We start from the raw sequence: 19,412 nt of genomic DNA on the forward strand, positions 1-19,412 counted from the left end.
ATAGACCACTGAGATAGGAACTCACTGATGACATTGGTGAATGGTTGCTCAATTTCGTGAATCAGTTGAAGTTAGAAATTAACACCGTTGGATGCCAGCTCAGTGGTCTATCGGTTAAGGGCTTCGGCTCGAAACTGGTAGGTCCTGGGTTCGAATCCCGCGAGAGTGGGTTCGTGGACGCGCACTGCTGAGGAGTCCCATAATAGGACGAAACGGCCGTCCAGTGCTTCCAGGTTTTCCATGGTAGTCTAGCTTCAATTGACTCATGATCTCAACTCTATAAAAATACTAAAATCTCCACAAAACCCCTTCTGATAATAATCAGGTGCTCACTAGTGACTGACTCCTTGAGGTATTTCCTGGAGTTCTAGTGAGAAGCAGTAACCGGTGGAGTTCAACCAGGTCTGTTGTGAGATAGGAACTCACTGATGACATTGGTGAATGGTTGCTCAATTTCGTGAATCAGTTGAAGTTAGAAATTAACACCGTTGGATGCCAGCTCAGTGGTCTATCGGTTAAGGGCTCTGGCGCGAGACTGATAGGTCCCGGGTTCAAATCTCGCGAGTGTGGGATCGTGGACGCTCACTGCTGAGGAGTCCCATAATAGGACGAAACGGCCGTCCAGTGCTTCCAGGTTTTCCATGGTAGTCTAGCTTCAATTGACTCATGATCTCAACTCTATAAAAATACTAAAATCTCCACAAAACCCCTTCTGATAAAAGTACTTTCATTTTATTATCGGTTTATTAAGCATTCACCTAGTGATAGTATTTCAGATTGAAAAATCATATGCTATGTAATTAGATTGTATATGATTTGATAAGTAATGATTTTCCTATATAAATCATTGAAGTTATAAAACGCTGTTTATTTTAAGGTTCCACTGGAAAACGTGAAGACTTTTACCATACTTTATCCGCTTGTACGAATCGGGCATTGTTTTGGAAATGAATCAAAATTAGAAGATTGTGTTACATTCACTGATCCAAACGGAGTACCTTGTTCAAATAAGAGTTTGGGAATAGTAGTAAACTGTTCAACAGGTAAACTGGTAATTTTAAACTTAAATGATTATTTCGTTATTGTTACTTATCATTTACAATCATTTATATTGATCACTGTTGGTAATCCAATCATTCAGTATCAAACTCCAAAGTCAAACGCAATGAAAATAGTTGACATCTTTACGCTCCCAAGTGTTTATGATAATTATTCCTATTTATCATGTAGGATGTTTGACAGAGATAGCTAATGAGCCAACAACTGAAGTTATACGTTAAGTGAATTACTTAAATAGAAACTAATACTATCTATGCAGAATATCAAACAGAACTTAAATTATGCTTTTTAGTTATACAAGTTTAGATATCTTCTTTAATACTAAATCTCCAGAAAAACCCCTTCTGATAATAATAAAGTTTATTTATATCCCCCTCAATGAAATTGCCTTTCAGTTTAACAAGACAGACTAAAGTAATGACTTTTACAAGATTACCAGTATACTATTATTTCTTTGAGTCAGTAATGATAATTATTATCATTGTTTTGAATTTCAGTTTAAGTTACGTTGATATTTTTTGTAAATTGTTTAGTCTTCTCTTTAATTATAAAATTTTCAACTGATAACTTAGGATGAATTAAGCATGAGGTAGACGATAATTTATAATCATGTATCTGTAAACTGTTAGTTAACGGCAAACGTAACTCCTTATAAGTAGAGATGAATGGTGGCTAACAATTAAATCCAAGACTCTTATTTCTTCCTAAATAGGATCCACCACCTGATTGTTCCTGTATCACAGAGTTAATGTTCATTCCTGGACTCGAACCCAGTACTTTCTGTTCTAAACGTCATCGCGTTATCCATTCAGCTCCAGAGTACAGACTTGCTGAAACTATCAAGGCAATCCACACAGGATCCAAATATCCCGAAAGAGACTAATTGATTGCAGGCCTAAACACCAACAGGAAGATGCAAATAAGCAATATATATTGATGTGCGGACAAGAATGATAATGATTGGTTGTTTGCTTAGTCAGACATGTAGGTAGTCTAACAGGTGTCAGATGAGTTATATATTTCCCTATCCTTATTATTTATTATTATTGACTGATTGTTCATTGGTGTTGGATTGTGTCAGGTTTTAGTGTGGAAATATACTTGCGTTCTAGCTAGGCTAGTCACGAGTTCTTGATCTGAGTTGTGATGACGTCCTGTAGAATAGACACTGGGAGGGTATCTAGTGTAGATCTTCGTCTAATGCAAATTAGCATCGCATTCGTGTAGGCAAGGCAAACTGAACCTTATAACATATATGGATTAAAAACTACGCTCCTTATGTTTTACTACATAACCGTGATTCTATATTACACGTGCCTTTTGTGTATATATGTGGATGTGGATGAGTATGCAAATGAGTCATTTAATTTTTATGTATTTATTGTATGATCGTGAATAATTTGTTTGTGTTTTCTTATTACTTAATGAAATTTTGAACTATAGCCATAAATCAATGGTTTGATTTCATTTGTAAAAATAGTTTTAGCTGATTTAGAACCAGATGTCAAAGCATTGGAGTCTTCAGCTTACAGTAGTATGATTCCTCTATTTCAAGCACAGTGTGCTTTAGAAGAAAATTGCTTTCCTCCGAGTGTTTATAATTTGATTAACAGAAATCGACATTTAGCATTGATGCATATGCGTCGTTTACTGCGTTTTTCTTCAATTATACACAATGTTGGAACTGATGTCTTTCGTCCACATGAACCGCCTGAACGATGGGTATGGCATGCATGCCATATGTAAGTTTGTCAAGTTAATTGTTAAAAAATGAGTTTGTATATGTTCATGCTCTAGGAGGTATCCAACGTAGTATTGAACTACCTGTAAGTTTATAAGCTACAGATCAAAAAGATGGATTGTGGTTAGCAGTTAAATCCAGGACACACATTTTGTCCTAGTTGAGACCCATCAGCAGAATGTTCACGTACCGCAGTTTCCATTACCATAGCCGAACCAAATCTCAGTATTTGCATCAACAAATATAAAACCTGAAATCCTACATACGTACAATTTCATACTAGTTGAATGAATTCGTGACCAGCTGGACCCAGTGGCTTGATGAATAGGGTGTTGGACATTCGACGAAAAAGTTACCGGTTTCTAGACCCAAGATGGACAGCGACGATTGGATGTGGGCACTTCTGTCTGATGAATCCCAAACAGGACGAGGTGTGCGTCCTTGATTTCACTTCCAATCACAATCCATCCTTACCAAAACTTGAAAATATCCTATATATAATCAGTTTGATTTATTAAATTATAATTATTTTAAAATTACTATCTATCAACTCATTTATTGTTTATCAATCAAAACTTTATTACTTCAACTGCTATTGTGCATGCTGGTTAGCCATCAACAAAGTTATCAGTTGAATAAAAATAGATTAGTGACAAAACTATTTTAAAATGAATACAGATTTTCTAGCTAATAAGTGTAGGAATGTATTGTATAGTGAGTTACCAATAATCAATTTTACAAATGAATAATTAGTATTGTAACCAATAAATCAAAAACTTATACCATACATTTGATTTGATCAGCATATGTTATTCATTAAAATAAAAATATTGAAATATAATATCCAATCATTCGGCTTTGAAATTACTTGTCAATAATAAAAATCCAAAATAAAAATCAGCGGTTCTCTAGTTACTAATTTTTAAAGGTAATTCCAGGAGCACTGGTGAGAAGCTATGATCAGTGGAGTTCATGCATGTCAATTGTGAGGTATTAAAAGATTATTACTCAGGTTTAAGAATTGACGGAAGCAAGATGTGTAATAAACTGGATACTGGTTCAGTCCTTTAACGGTTGAATGCCAGCAGCAAGTCCTGAACTTCTTGTATTTAATCTCTGGTGCGGTTGTGGATGTTCAGTGATAAGAAGTCCCATACTAGGATAAAACAGCTATCCAATCCTCTTTGGTTTTCAGTGGTAACCCAACTGTGGCCTGTCTGTGGCGACTACAACCTATAGATTGGACCAGCCTTCACAAAACCCCTTCAACTAAAATAAAGATGAACTTACTTAAATAATATGTGACTTATCACTATTTCTCTCTCTTCTTTGTCTATATATAAAATAATCCGTTCTGTGAAGTGAAGTAGACTTATTTTTCGCAATGTATTTACTTTTTCGAAAGCTTAAGTTTAGTTTGTCTTATATTCAATGTGAGATTACAGTTTTTAAAACTTTACCTTCCATCTCAAGGACAAGCTCAAAATATTTACTGCAAGAACTTTTTTTCAGCTTTTACATACCACATTGTGACATGATATGTATATTTGTAAGTCTAGGAGTATATAATTTTAACATTGTATTTGTTTATTCTAAACTGATTTAACAAACTAACTTTGCTGTAGAGATGTTTCTTTTCTTAGGAGTTATGATTTATAATTCAATGGATGAAAAAAAGTATTGCAATCATAAGCAAAGATGGATAGTAGCTAGCAGTGGAATCCAGGACGCAAGTTTCGTCCTATTTGGGACTCGTCAGCTGGATGTACCTTCATCTCAAAGTTGACGTTCACTCCGGGACTCGAACCCAGTACCTTTCGCTTCAAACGCCATCACGTTATCCACTCACCTACTCAGTCACAAATAGGACGAAAACGCGCGTCCTGGATTCCACTGCTAGCCACTATCCATCTTCGCTGATAATACTTGTGAATTGAGGCTATATCGAGGCAATACGCACAGTATACGCATATGGCCAATTAGAGACTGACCAGTTGCAGTCTTAAACATCAATGGGAAGATTCAAGCAAACAATACTAAATGAATTTATTACAATCATAGTTTGATTTGTGGAAAACTTCAATCTGTGAATGATAAATAACTTATTTTGCAATATAGAAATATGTATTACAGAAAATTGTTTGGAAACAAAATTGCATAAACATAATAACAAACGATATGATACAAATATACAGTGTCACTCATTCCATACTAATCCACTTCCTCATGGAAATATATTCATCTTGTTTATCCAGGAGTGATTTTTCTCGCTGAAAGAGGTATATGATAAGAATTCGAGTTAGCTAATCCCTTGAAATTTAACAAATCTAAGTTACTCATCAATAACTTTTTTAGTAAATACATTCTATGTTCATTTTTAAATTTCATTTTAACAGAATAAGAATATGAACATTCATATAGAGAAAAAAAACTAAGTTCAATCAATCTACTTAGATTATCGGTCATTGAAAACTAAATCAAATCATTTAGAAAATCAAAACATGAACATAATTTTTGTTTTACTGTTATCTTTATAATTTAAGTAAAATAGTTCAAAGTTCTATAACAAATCGAATTGATCATTGAGATATATAACAGTGATGATTAATTCAAAGTAAACATTGACAGGGAATTTTATTAATTTTTACAGGTCCTGAGTTCGAATGTCGCGAGGCGGGATCGTGGATGCGCAGTGCTGAGGAGTCCCACAATAGGACGAAACGGCCTTCCAGTGCTTCCAGGTTTTCAATGGTGGTCTAGCTTCAATTGATTCATGATCTCAACTGTTAAAAATACCATAACATCCACAAAATCCCTTCTGATTTTACAGTTTCCTTTAGTTTTTGCTATTTAATTGAGATTATTCTACCTTAAATTTCAAGATGGCTAAATCTTAGTAACTTCCATAAGAACTTTCGTTTAAATGTGATCGAATAGTTTCACAGTATTTGGTCGCTGAATTGATGTGAGACATTAAAGAGAAAGAATGTATTTGTAAAATCTCAAAGAATGTATTTACCAGGCAAAACGTTGGATTTACTTCAAATTCATTCTTCCTCTTTAAATTTGGTAACTTCGTTCATTTTTTTTAACTCTCCAATTCAAAAGACACTTTTTCTAATTTTGGTAGGACAATTTGATTTTTATTCTCCAACATAATTAATTGAGCATTATTCCATATATCAAATCACTATGCTGTATGAAGGAATATTTTTACTAATACAATTAAAAAGTTTGATTTTAATCAGTTAATGTAGGCTAAATGCACAAGTAAAACGTAAATTTTTTCCAACCAGAAATACTTTAGTTCAGTATTAATTTGTTATCAGTTTTCAAATGTGGAGATTGTTGAAGTTTAGACCGCCATTTTAAATCTGGAAGCACTGGATACTAACAAAATTTTACCTATTTCCAACTAAAATAAACACACATTAGTGATTATACACCAATACGATTGAGTTTCAGAATTATGTTGAATAAATCATAAACTATTGGTATATTTATAAAAAATGAAAATAAACAGCAAAGCAAGTGATTTAGTATACTATTCAAAAAATACATAATATTTTATTTATTTTACACACATAAGTATTAGTATAAAGGGGCACCGAATACACACCAAGGTGTGTTACTGCCCGAACATCCAGACCGAACCCTCTGGTTTACTCAGGGGACCACAACCCAAGCCTTTGACCTACAATTCTAATCCACAAGGTAGTGGAACAACGTCAGGAGATGCACTCCCATGGTGGCCGCTGACCACCTTTAGGTTCATACGCCTTTTTTCCCTCAGGATACTGGAGCCCATGTGCACCATTGGTTTGGAATCAAGGTTTTCCAACTACCCTAGGTGAACCTTTCGAGTCCACCAACCCGGTTAAGGCTTTGGACATTCGCTTTACGTCCTTTCAATTTCGTAAAGAACACACCTCCGCGAGAAGGCGGTGAGTAGAACTTTCCTGGTAGTGGTTGTATGCACGTAGCCATGTGAGAGCATTTTGAGAGAGAGACTCGCCCCACCAATATGAGGGCATGGATTATGGCCATCAATGGGTCCCACTGCTTATAATACTTGTGACTTAAGGCAATATAGAGGTGATCCGCACAGAATGCATATATACCAATAACTGATCAACTGTAGTCCTAAACATCAATGGGAAGATTAAAACAAACAATACAAAATGAATTTATTCAAAAATACTTTTCGAATAAATAAACAATATTGGCTTCCTTCGTACATTTATTTTTGTCGTGTTTATGCATCTCCACTTAATTGTCATTTAATTTATTTTCTTCTTTTAGGCATTATCATAGTATGAAAGTATTCTCCTATTATAAAGTCATCAATGCAAAACAACAGCTTATGGCTGTTGGTCACAAAGCTAGTTTTTGTTTAGAAGATAATGCTTGTAAAAATGGATATAAAAAACATTTTGTTTGTTCAACTACATTAGTAACACGTGGGGATCAAGGTGAGTAGAGAAATGAAATTTTGTGAAGTCTATACAAAAAATATTGAAATGTTTACAGTACATTTGCATAGTTTTGACCGGATGCTTTAAAAGTCTTAATGGTATCTATTTATCTGTTTTTCTTAAAGGATTTATTCTTTCTGTCTCATTTTATTTAAAGATGTTTTTCAATCAATATAACAAGAATCGCTTCACTAGAATCGTAGGATTTTAATGTTTTAATTGACCAGTACATTGATGAAACTACACAGTTCATTATGTTTATATACTGAGTTTGAAAATTCATAATACGGTTTTTGATCGACTGTCACCACTTTTGAATTACACTACAATTGAGCTACTATCTCAACATACAGAAATATACGCCCAAGAAACTTTACATTCGACCACTACTATCGTACTGTACAGATATGAAAAAATGGTATTTGTAATATACCGCATAAAATTGTTAGTCTTGCAAAATAGAACAATGTATAACCATAAATTCAACAGAACTCAGTAACTGAAAGATATTTCCTAACAGAATCATATTGTTTTGAGGAAGACTGAGAACTGGAGAGCAAAGGACAATCATTTTATTATATATAATACTGTATAACAGTGACTTCATACAGGATTCCAGTATCACCACATTTGCATTTAAGACTTGATATCGACCAATAAGAAATAAATTTGATTAATAATCTACTTACCTTTATCTAGTAACTATGTTGTTTTTGTTCAGTGATTTAACTAAACGACCTTTAGTTAAATGATATGACAGTAAAAAAAACTGTATTAGATACACTTTAAAGTGTACTGAACATTTGTTTAATATGATAATTAACACTTAACTATAAACAATCAGCTAACTTTAGATTAGATAATAAGCCACATTTAAATCAACTATATTCTCATACCATATAGTTGAAAAATGGCATTAGAATCATCAATAAAATCACCCAATAAGAGATAGAATACAAAATCTACCTTCAACATTTGACACTGAAATAATCTACTTGAAAAGAGACTAGCTTTAACCATGTTGATCAAATTAACTTATTAGAGTAAAACTATAGAAGTATTTTGGTTGGAACGTTTTTTTCGCTGATAATTTGAATGTCAACAAATAAAAGCACCGATTACATATTTTTTTATCACTCAAATAACTTTTTTTACTTTTTTCCTTAAACTTTTAATTATCTCAGCAAATTTGTAACAACGTATAGGTATATGGGGTTGCTTGACAACAACGTTGCATATATATATATATATATACATATATATATATTACAGCTGTAAGAATATCTTGTTCAGCTCACTTACGGCCTACCCATCTTCATCGAATACGAGAAAAGACAAAGTGACTAAGAAGCTAAAAGTCAGTCATCATTATATACATATTAAACTATATGGAAATAATACATATGTGCAATCCAAAGTCAAACTGTTGTTTAGACTAAATTTTACATAGAATTCTTTCTATACTGATTAGATTTCAACAACTCTTTTAAATAAAAAGGCATAAATCTAACTGAGATTCTATCAACTACAAGTTATAACTTCTCATTACATTATGTATGCATAATCTAAATCCAACAGCAAAAAGTAGTAAGCTTGATGAGCCGTGATTGGTGTAGCCATTTTTCTTCAGGGTTTCTCAATATGAATCAGCATCACAATTAACCTACAGAACCTTTCGCTCGCAAATAATTAGCTGGCAAGTCATTGGAAGGAAGGTAGTTATCCGACCTCGATATGTGATGAGAGTTGTGCACTATCGTGAACTGACTGTAGTTCAAAGATATAACCAGTTGAATTTTATTTCACTAAGTCAATGGTATCGTGCTGAAGGTCATGGTTTGATCTATCCGGGATAGGCATGAACAAGCGAGGATTAGCAAACTGAGAAATAACCATTGAAGACCTGGTTTCGAATAGTTCTCTAACTGACGTTAATTTTTTTAACAGATGACATCAACTATACAAACACTGGAAAATACAAATCAATCAGTTTATGCCATCGTTCTGACATTGTATTGTGGCAACTTGGGCTGACATACATTTGTCCCAAGCTGTGTTGATTACAACTGACTGGACATATCTTGAATGAAATCAATGCTAATGATATTGGTCTCTTGAAACATACCACAACCGCAAATTAGATTAGGGATTAGTAGTAGTTTATACTCCAGTTGTTGAATTAATATGACCAGCCTTAAGCTATCTCGTCAGTTACCACTATTACACAATATTAAATCCATTTTAAGCGAATCCTTAACTTAGCGACTTCTAGTATTTATAATAACATAAATCCTTAACTTAATATTTTTATTGCTATACTATACAAGGTATTAGTCCTGGATGCCAAGATAATTATTTCCACGATTATGATTGTCAATGGTTAGATATTACCGATCTAATTCCAGGTGAATATACATTTCAATTGATTTTAAATCCAGATTTCTTAGTACCTGAAATTACATACGAGAACAATGCCATAGAATGTCGTCTATCTATAGGACATACAAATCATCATTATGCTGCATTATCAAAGTGTCGTTTAGTACATCCGTATGATTTGTGAAAATTCGTAACTGCACACGGTCACATACATAAACATATCAGTTGTACTTTGAAAAAACATCTAGTACCTATGTAATACTTATATAAATTAGATACATTTATTATCATGTAATCACATCATAACATTATTTTATATGCAAAACATTGGATGATACATTATTGGTTGTATCATAAACATTTATATTTTCAGTAGACAATTAATAAAATTATATCAACTGCTATATTTCACTGTTTTCAACTAAATATATTCGGGATAGATATAAAATTTATGTGCAACATGTCTTCCATTCATATAACTTGTCTTCAGAAACCAACTTAATTTCAAAACGTCATCAACTTAAACTACTACTTAATAGACAAGGTTCAAACAAATCCTTATGTAAAAACATTAACTATACACAATTTACGGCTACTTTACAGTGAAAACCTTCCCCATTATCGATGTACAGGGATAGCCATTTTTATGATATACTGCTAAATATTATTCTGATGAAGTAGATGATTCTGTTATTAGCTTTCTTGTTTGCTTCTTCTCCATCATTTCACCGGAAGAAAAACTGAAAGCGAACTCATTGTTACAGGATCTGAATCTTAAATTAATAAACAACTTTCCCACCTGAGAAATTAAATTTAATCCATGTATATCTTTTTAAACACTATTCACATGAAGACTTCATGCCACTCCTAGAAACTATTTTTACTTTATATGCAAATTATATATTCCAGTCATCTTATTTCGTATACTCCTCCTGTAGCTCTTCTAGGGTTACTGCTGGTCCCAAGCCCATGTAAAGGAGAAGGGTTGGGCATAGGGTTAGCAACCCCATCCCGTAGAAAACAACCTTGCTAAAACAACGCCAACCAGATTAAACAAATTAAACCATTTAAACTCTGCCCTGCGAGTTGAAGGAAAAATTATGACGCCTCATAATGAAAGCCGAGATTCTTCGGAAGTCATCAGGTCTGTGGCCCTTCTAACAACCAGAAAACCAATTTCTATAGGTACATGGATCGTCCGGATAATGTGGGAGAACAAGTCAAATAGCAACGGAAATGAGGAGATACAAATTGACAGTACTCGGAATCAGCGAAACCCATTGGATACAAGCTGGACAACAAAGGCTAAGTACGGGAGAGACGCTGCTGTACTCCGGTCACGAAGGAGAAAATGCTCCACGCACTCAGGGAGTTGCCCTGATGCTGTCCAGAAAAGTACGAAATGCACTTATAGGATAGGAATCTCACAGATCCAGAATCATCAAAGCATCCTTGGAAACAAGGAAAGAGGGAATCACGATGAATGTTATCCAATTTTATGCACCCACCAATGATAGCAACGACGACAATAAAGATCAGTTCTACGGGAGACTGCAATCAATCATAGCAAAGTGCCCAGAAAAAGGACTCGCCATCATGATGGGAGACCTAAACTCCAAAGTCGGAATGGACAACGACAGTTATGAAGATATGTAGAATTATGGTCTACTTTGTTATTAGTACTATTATAATAATAGAACAAGTGCAGGCAGACTGGAAAAAATATCTCATTAAGATACCAAAAGATCTGAGAAAATGTGAAAACTACAGAAGCATCACACTACTGTCAGTACCAGGAAAAGTTTTCAACAGAGTGTTAAAGAACATACTGTGCCGAGAATTGGAAGTAGACATGAAAAGAATGAATAGCAACTGAAAAGCATTGCCTAGGACAGAGTTGGATGGAGAATGCTGGTGAGCGGCCTGTACTCCTTCATGAGTGGTAACAGGCGTAATTAAGTTATTTGGTATAAATTTAACACACCACAAAACTTTATTATGGGTCAATTATTAAGTTGGCGGAAGTTAGCTTCACTGAAATGTTGATGAAATACTTCGATATCCCAAATCAATTACCATCTACAAGTGTGCTATCAATGGGCAGTTAGATGTACCAATTGATAATATACTTTTGTGATCAAACTCAGACAGTAGATCCTGAAATAATGAAACTGGCAATTCTTTGCCGGAGACTTGTAGACCAACCATACATAAAAACACCCAATATTAACACTTTTAATAAGACATAAAACATGTTAGAGCATCGTTCATTTTTGTGTTCACTGGAATTAAAGGCAATCTACTTCAATCATAAGTTAACGCGCTGCTCAGTTTGATTTTCGAAAAGGTTGCTTTATGAAGAGTATCACTCAAGCATTATATTTTTCATAAAAATCTTAGGTTTGAGCACTAATGTTGAATCCCAGTATTACACAGGATATGTCAATGTCCTGAAATACAGTTAAAAACTGCAAATAGAATCTGAAGTAGTCGAAGTATCTGTGACCACATTAATTATACAATGCAATTGAGGACAGGTAAGTTAAAACATGTAGCGATTTAAGTTTGTCAATGTTATGCTATTGGTATCTAATATAATAAGTGACTAATTGAAATGTAAGGTTATTATAGGCAGTTATGAAGAGCGACGTATGGATCACAATCCATAAATGATTGAAAGGCATTGATGAATATAGAGTATATAACAATGATATTTTATTTAAGTACCAAGTAAAATAAGCACTCGAAAACAATATTCAGACTTAAAATAACATGATAGTTGAACAGGAAAATTCAGTTTAAATCAATGATAATGAATACTGTGGAGAAATATAGATCTAGATAAAATGTGAGAAAAATTGATAAAAATAGACATTTTAGGCAAGATGAACTCAGTTATCATTTTATGATTATTATTTACATTGAGTGGAATTTATAGAAGAGTTAGTTTTGACTTCATTTTCTTCAGCATCGAACTGTGACGATTTCCCTGTGGTATTTACACTTGATGACGAACTGAACGGTAAAGATTGTGAGGCGGCAGCCAGCTGAACTCTGCTTAAGGGCAATAAAGACGGATGACCAGTACCCGTACTCATTAGACCACCATACTTGTTGTAAAAAGACCTGTAAAAAAGTAGATCCAACTAAAGCATAATTAAATAATTACTGTATACACAAAAGATATATTTTGTGTAAAAATGTAAAAATATGAGCTTTGAAATAAATAGTTATATTGCAAGATTATTGCCGCTTACATGGTCAAATTTATTTATTTCCTGACTTTCTACAGGAATATTTTTCATTATTGAACAAATCAGAAATGTTTTTCTGAACAACTTAACAAATCGTTATATACATATTTTTGCACAATGTGTGTTTTGAAATGATTTAGTTCTTCATCTCCCACATAACACCATTTTTTAAAAAAAAAACTGGATAAATTAATAATCCCGTAAACACGGTTAGAACTGATTCACTGAATTTTTCTAAGTTAACAGTTTAAAATCTAACATCTCATGATCTCGAGATGATAGAAGATATAACCATATTTTAGAAAAAATGGAGTACGATCCTATGATAATATGAGAGCATTAAAACGTTATTCTCATATGCTACATTTAAGATGTATCCTCAGTGGTTTTCTTCTATATCTGTGCCAGCAGAATAATCTAACCTTAGTAACTATTTAGAATAGCTTACTTACCCCTGTAATAATGGTTGCTTTTCCGTTGAAACTCTTGAAGAAGATGGATTAGATGGATGACAATGATCAACGGGCACAGGGTAGTTCACAGAGCCTTCAGAATCTATTTTACTGTATATCTTGGGAGATGAAAGCAAATTATGCAAACTGGATGCAGAATTTGCATTGGATGATAAACTTGGAACAGGAAACATTCGAGGTACATAACACGAAGCTTGTGAATCTGGTCTAATCTCCCCCAATAATAAAAGGCTATTGCTAGTAGTATGGGCATTAGTATTTGTGTATGAATGTTTTGAGTGTGAGGTGTGGTAATTTTGAGCTTCGGATAATTCACGTGCGTCTTGTAAACGAATTAAACACAACGCTAGTGAGCCAAAGCATATACTGCTAACAAACCATATTACGACAACAATAACATCTAAAAACAAAATTTATGAATTTTTGACAAACAATTAGGAAATAATCGTTATTACACTAGTCATCATTACTGTCAGTATAATCCTTAAAACGACTATTATTGACACTAAATAATGATCCTATGAATAGGTTATTGGAAAATTAGTTTTAAAATTAAGTCAAACTGCAAAAAAGCTTCACAGTCCACAACATAAACATGACCTTTGTAGGGTGGATATCACCGACGATCTAAGTAATGAGTTTTATGTTGATATCTTTACAGTATACTTACAATAACCAACATTCCCGGCTACGTGGGACTGAGGTGAATAGATCCATTTATCCATCATTTAGACGACATAAAAACCAATTTACCTACATTGGTTTGAGTAGTGGTGTGATGTCGTTGTGAGCGGTCATTAACTAGTATTATTTAAGATGAATTACTCATAAAAGTTATTTGAGAAAGAGCACAACAAAACAAGAGTTTCTCATTTATGCAAAATATAAAAATAGTCGTAAATTCAGCAGAAACAATAAATAATCAGCTACAATTGAAATCAATCTAAATATACAAAAGTTTCAGTTATTATGAGGCTAAAAAGTGGATCCAAATAAAGAAAGATTCTATTCTGCAAAGTTAACTAACCTTCTAGAATAATGAACAGAAACTAATGCAAAAGATACAATGGAAACGGTTATAAACCAATAAAATCATGCATATTCAGTTAACAATTCATATCATTTTGGAAATCCGTCAATGTAAAGACTATGTTTCACCAATAAGAAAAGTAAGCTAATAGTCTGGAAATTCAAATAATTCGTTATCAAGTTCCATCAACTTGCTTACATCTCCTTTTCTCATAGAACCGAACTAATCTTAGACAAACTTGATCTGATTAAGGTAGAAAATGTGCAAAAATGAACATTAAAGTACGAAAATAAATATTTAAAAATTACCATATTGACCATAGAACTGGATGCGTAGAGTACGTAGTCTTATATCAAAACAGGTTAACATCAAGAAATATTCAATTACAATGTGAGGTAATAAACAGCTTGGTATGAGAAAAAAACTTGTACAGCATAATGTAACGTAAAAACCAACAAGAGCGGTTGAAATACCGAATGCCTGAAAATTAGGAAAAATTTAGTATACACATTTGGGTTGATCTTAAAAATCCCGTCGAGATAATAGGCAGTGACGTATATTCTTAAAATCAAAACCTACATATTCCGATTTTAAAGAACTTATTTGAAACACTAAAACAAAAGGCACAACTGAAACAAATACTTGAAGGAGCAGTATGTTTACTGTATATAAGCTTATATAATTATCCATAGATCCATGTTTATTATTGCTAAGTGGAATGATACTATCTAAGACGAATCATGTGGGGAGAGTTCAAAATAATGACCATCTATAGATCGAAAAACAAGTTTCAAGAGTACCAAGACAAACAATCACTTTCCTGAAAAATAAATCTTTTAAACGCCTACGTAAATTTGAAGTAAAACAGTAACCTAAATTGCAAATTTGGTAGCATACACTGTAACTTCTACTAAAATACCAACTTGTAGACAAAAAACTGAAGGAGTCCGTTTTCAGAGACCCTATTTGAGAATAAGATAAATGATTCTGTACAAAAATCTTGCATATGTAAAGACTAATATACTTATTATCTACTATAACATACGGATATTATAAAAAGATGTTTGAAATGTTTCCTACAACTCACAAAGAAGAAGTTTTAACGCAATAGATACAAAAGTGTTATGAGATAGTGATACATCGATTAAGTTAAGACTGTTCATGATTTCAGCTTACGATTACTAAAACTCGAAATGTAATAACTAGAGAGTGTAGTTGTATGCTATATCTGTGAAAAAAGTAACCAAGGCTAATTATACTTTAATGATAATGAAGTGAATTAATAAGAATTCAGTATTTTCAAATTACTTTCATACTACTGAACTTATTTAGAAAATTAAAATCAACTCATTCACAAGATACTTACTTGGGTGTGAAGGCTAATGATACTACTCGGTTCCCGAAACCGAAGTAGGTTGGGCGGGGCTCGAACCTAGAAAGTCGAACGGCCTAATCACTAATTCACCGCTCCACGCGCAATGTGTATATTAGTTATGCAAAAGGCGGTCGAGGTAACTGATCTACGTTAAAATCGTTTTTAAGACTAGTCTTTACAACACTAACCAATAGAATGAAAATTACCGAAATAAAACTGAGTGTGAATAAAGACCCACTTCACTGTTTTTCTTTTTCTTAAGCATTTTTACGCAACATGATATTTGAGCAACTGAAATGTTAAAATTTATGAAGAAAAACATTAATACACTAATATAGATAATAAGAAATCCTAACAGTTGTTAATACTGTTCACTTCACACTCCCAAATAAAGCTTCTCATGATTACCTTTGAGTAACATTTTACAAGTTTAGTTTTTGTACAACTCTCTCCACTGTACCTTTCACTTCCCCTGCCATTGAGGCTGATATCTTGTGATCCTACCGCTCATGCTTTAGAGTATTATTTTAATGTTCTACTTTTACACACATTTTAAGTACATTTACGCACAACTGGAGGACTAAATCGTGCTCACTGTGGACTGATTAAATTTTCTAGTTAATAATATGCTTTTTGTCTCTACTATTAACTAAGGTTATATGCAGAAGGGAGAGTTATTAGAGATTCGTTATTTGAGATATTGTGATCTCAATATCGGCGATTAATTACTAGAGATGCATTATTTATCTATCATTCCATAACCTAAACATTATTATTTATTAAACAACTCTATTAAGTTTTCTAAACAATTTATAATTGGACTAGGAAAACACTTACGAAATTTTTAAATACACTCAGCAAGCCAAGCAACAATCCTGACATTATTATGCAGAACGCAAAAAAAGAAACTGAGGATTTGTCCAGTTTTAGAGAACGATCTGAAAAAAGAGCAATTGCATATATATGCATATAAACTAGAGTACTGTAGTTGAAATATCGATAAGTAGAACTCACTTAACTACACAAAATATGAATCAAAGGCAATTAAAGGCATATTGCTCAGTGAGAGTAATCAAGTCAGTCAAGCATATGCAACGTAATACATATCTTAACCACATTAATCCACAGTCTCAACACCTTATCAATTGATTTGTCATTCTTACCTAGTACTCTGCGTCTAACAGCAGGATTGCTAACTCGATAGTCCCGACAAAAATGAGCAATACTTCAACAGCATCTATAATCGAATACAAGTAATCTACGAATCTCCTGGATTTTCAAAAGTAGTGTTTCCCAGACATAAAGTTGAACGGAGAGAACTGCCGTGCAATTTTTTTACTCCAAAAGATTTCAGTAATTAAGTGAATACCACACATGTATGCATATATGATAAAATAGACAACAGATAGATAAAGTTCTGTCGATTTTAAATACTTAACCTATAGAAAAGTGACAGAATAAATTTACCAGTAAAATTTTCAAAACCTACCAAGAGAGATGGATAGATAACCGATTAGAATAAATACAGTCGGCAAAACGGGAAGTAAGCGGGCAAAGCGACGAGGTCTTAGGGTGAAAGGTTTAAGTGGAGGCGCCAAAGTTTTTGAAGATTTTTGTGAACTTCTAAACCTTCGATACAGCTGAATGCCACAAATTCGAACACAAGTGTAATCTTGATTATCATTACTAGCACCCTGTTCATTTGAAACATACGCACCAGAATGAGCTGAGGAAGGCCGGTACACTATATCGTTACACAGCTGTAATGCCGTAATACTGGCCTCCTCCTCACTAACTGGAGCCAAAACACTAACATTATTAATTGGTGTATGTTCAGTCTGTGATGAAGATCCAAAAGGGGCATCAACATTTTGATAGCTATTATCCAATACATCTGAATTCCATGGTTCGTTAACAAGAACAGTTGTAGAATTTTCTACCTTCACTAGTGGACCTTGTCCAAACATACGTTGGTAATACAAAGTAGGACGAACGTAACGCCACCACAGTATTACAAACACAAATAATGCGAAGAAAGCTGGCAACAAAGCACTCGCTATTAAAATAACGTAAGCTATAAATAGAATGATCAAAAAAAGAAAAATATTTCAATAGCATAGGAGAATTCGTGAAAATTGTAGGATTTCCATAGTTTCAATCACAAACTTATATTAGTTAGGCCACCATTAAAAACCTGGAAGCACTAGACAGTCGTGCAGAGTGCATCCGGTAACTAAACCTAGGACCTTCGGTTTATTGTGCAAACGCTTAACTTCTAGACCACTGAGCTGGCAACCGACGGTGTTGCTTAACTTCAATCAATTCAGGATATTGCACAAACCCCATTCATCGCTCGCAATGAATAGCTATTTCATACCCGACACGGTTCACGATTCAAACTATGAAAATATATTTTAATCCGAAATTAATTGACTGGGAAATAATGCACAATAAAAACCAATAATCTGTAAACTGTGACGCAACGTTTGAAGATTTGGCCCAGCAGTTAAATTTTAATTAATTGAACAGTGAGTGCCTTACAAGCCAATTCCCTCAGATGTCTGAAGACATTTTACTATGTTTATATTGTGTTTATATTCCGCATAGAAACATTTCAACTGGTTACAGAAAAAAACCTATTCTTTTGACTTAGTGGTCCTGTCTTTGGGTTCAAATAATTTGAGGCCCAAAGTCAATAAAACAGTCTATGAGTAACCATAACTCAACTATATCATGATATTGTGTTCATCTAACGATCAGCATTATATTTATTGATTTTAACAAACAGAAAATTCATCCATCAAATAATCAACAACCTCTTACATGCTAAACTGGGACTGTGATCAGCATAATCAACTAAACTGTTGGTTTTGTGAATATGCCTTTGTAGATAGCTAATCCACTATCAACATTCATCCTTTTATGTCGCTTTAGCATTACTTATTATAGATATAAAGAATAAGTTACTGACCGACTGTAAATAACTAAGTGATTGATCAGGAAATGGAACCATCTTAAGGTATAAAAGATTGGTTCAGTGAATAATTAGATGTAGATTGACTGAGGACTGTGAAAGCGGTAACCGTTAGTTAGGTATAACTCAAAAACTACAGCAACAACAAAGACACGTTCACTTATTATTTCTTTAATTATTGAAAGTTCTTTCTTTATTCTTCAGTATGTGTTCTTATATCCGAAATTTTCTTATTTATCTTACTGAACTACTTTTGATTATCTATTAATATCCTTTTGAAACAAGGTGACTAAAAACGAAACAATTGTGTTGAACACCACCTACTTCATGCGATCAATAAGATCAAAGTTCATGGATAATAATGAAGGAAATGAAGTTATAGACCGGTTGTTTGGAAAGGATTTCTGATAGCGCGTAATATGCTGCTGTGATCTTACTTACGATGAGGATGAATAATTCTTGAGATATCTGTAAAGGAAGCTTTATTTATTTTTATTTATTTAAACACATAAATATTGGTACAAGGAAGCACCAGATATATATGCGCCATACAAATCTCATTTGATTTGCTTGAGGGCTGTGATACTGCCCAGGTACCCAAACCGAAGCAGGTGGCTTTCTTAGGGGCCCACACCCGGAGCCTTTGACCGAA

The 19,412-nt window shown here is 33.5% G+C and overlaps 2 protein-coding genes across 5 annotated transcripts in view; one reads left to right on the plus strand and one right to left on the minus strand.

Annotated features, from left to right (window-relative positions):
* Positions 1-883: 883 nt before the first annotated feature.
* On the plus strand, positions 884-10,057 carry Smp_068180 (lysyl oxidase-like). The gene is made up of 4 exons (XM_018794258.1): positions 884-1,043; positions 2,540-2,801; positions 7,103-7,272; positions 9,603-10,057. The coding sequence occupies exons 2-4, from the start codon at positions 2,596-2,598 to the stop codon at positions 9,836-9,838; spliced, it is 612 nt and encodes a 203-aa protein (XP_018648689.1). The 5' UTR covers positions 884-1,043; positions 2,540-2,595; the 3' UTR covers positions 9,839-10,057.
* A 2,296-nt stretch (positions 10,058-12,353) lies between these two features.
* Positions 12,354-19,412, minus strand: part of Smp_159070.1 (hypothetical protein) — a gene marked incomplete at both ends in the record, with an annotated part of 9,844 nt that continues 2,785 nt past the window's right edge. Inside the window, 6 exons of one of the 4 annotated variants that reach the window (XM_018794260.1) lie at positions 12,354-12,780; positions 13,361-13,781; positions 14,720-14,891; positions 16,025-16,077; positions 16,624-16,724; positions 17,276-17,730. In XM_018794260.1, the coding sequence (XP_018648691.1) occupies positions 12,567-12,780; positions 13,361-13,781; positions 14,720-14,891; positions 16,025-16,051 (834 nt within the window). Of the gene's footprint in view, positions 13,782-14,719; positions 15,317-16,024; positions 16,078-16,623; positions 16,725-17,275; positions 17,731-19,412 lie in introns of those variants that run through there. The other 3 variants (XM_018794259.1, XM_018794262.1, XM_018794261.1) reach the window with 3 other exon arrangements.

The sequence above is a fragment of the Schistosoma mansoni genome, chromosome 1 (assembly GCF_000237925.1).
Source record: "Schistosoma mansoni strain Puerto Rico chromosome 1, complete genome".
Lineage (NCBI taxonomy): Eukaryota > Metazoa > Platyhelminthes > Trematoda > Strigeidida > Schistosomatidae > Schistosoma > Schistosoma mansoni.

Coding starts and splice junctions, on each gene's coding strand:
- Smp_068180 (XM_018794258.1), top strand. CDS start 2,596: ATGATTCCTCTATTTCAAGCACAGTGTGCTTTAGAAGAAAATTGCTTT. Junction 2,802..7,102: donor GTATGGCATGCATGCCATAT/GTAAGTTTGTCA, acceptor TTCTTCTTTTAG/GCATTATCATAGTATGAAAG. Junction 7,273..9,602: donor AGTAACACGTGGGGATCAAG/GTGAGTAGAGAA, acceptor ATACTATACAAG/GTATTAGTCCTGGATGCCAA.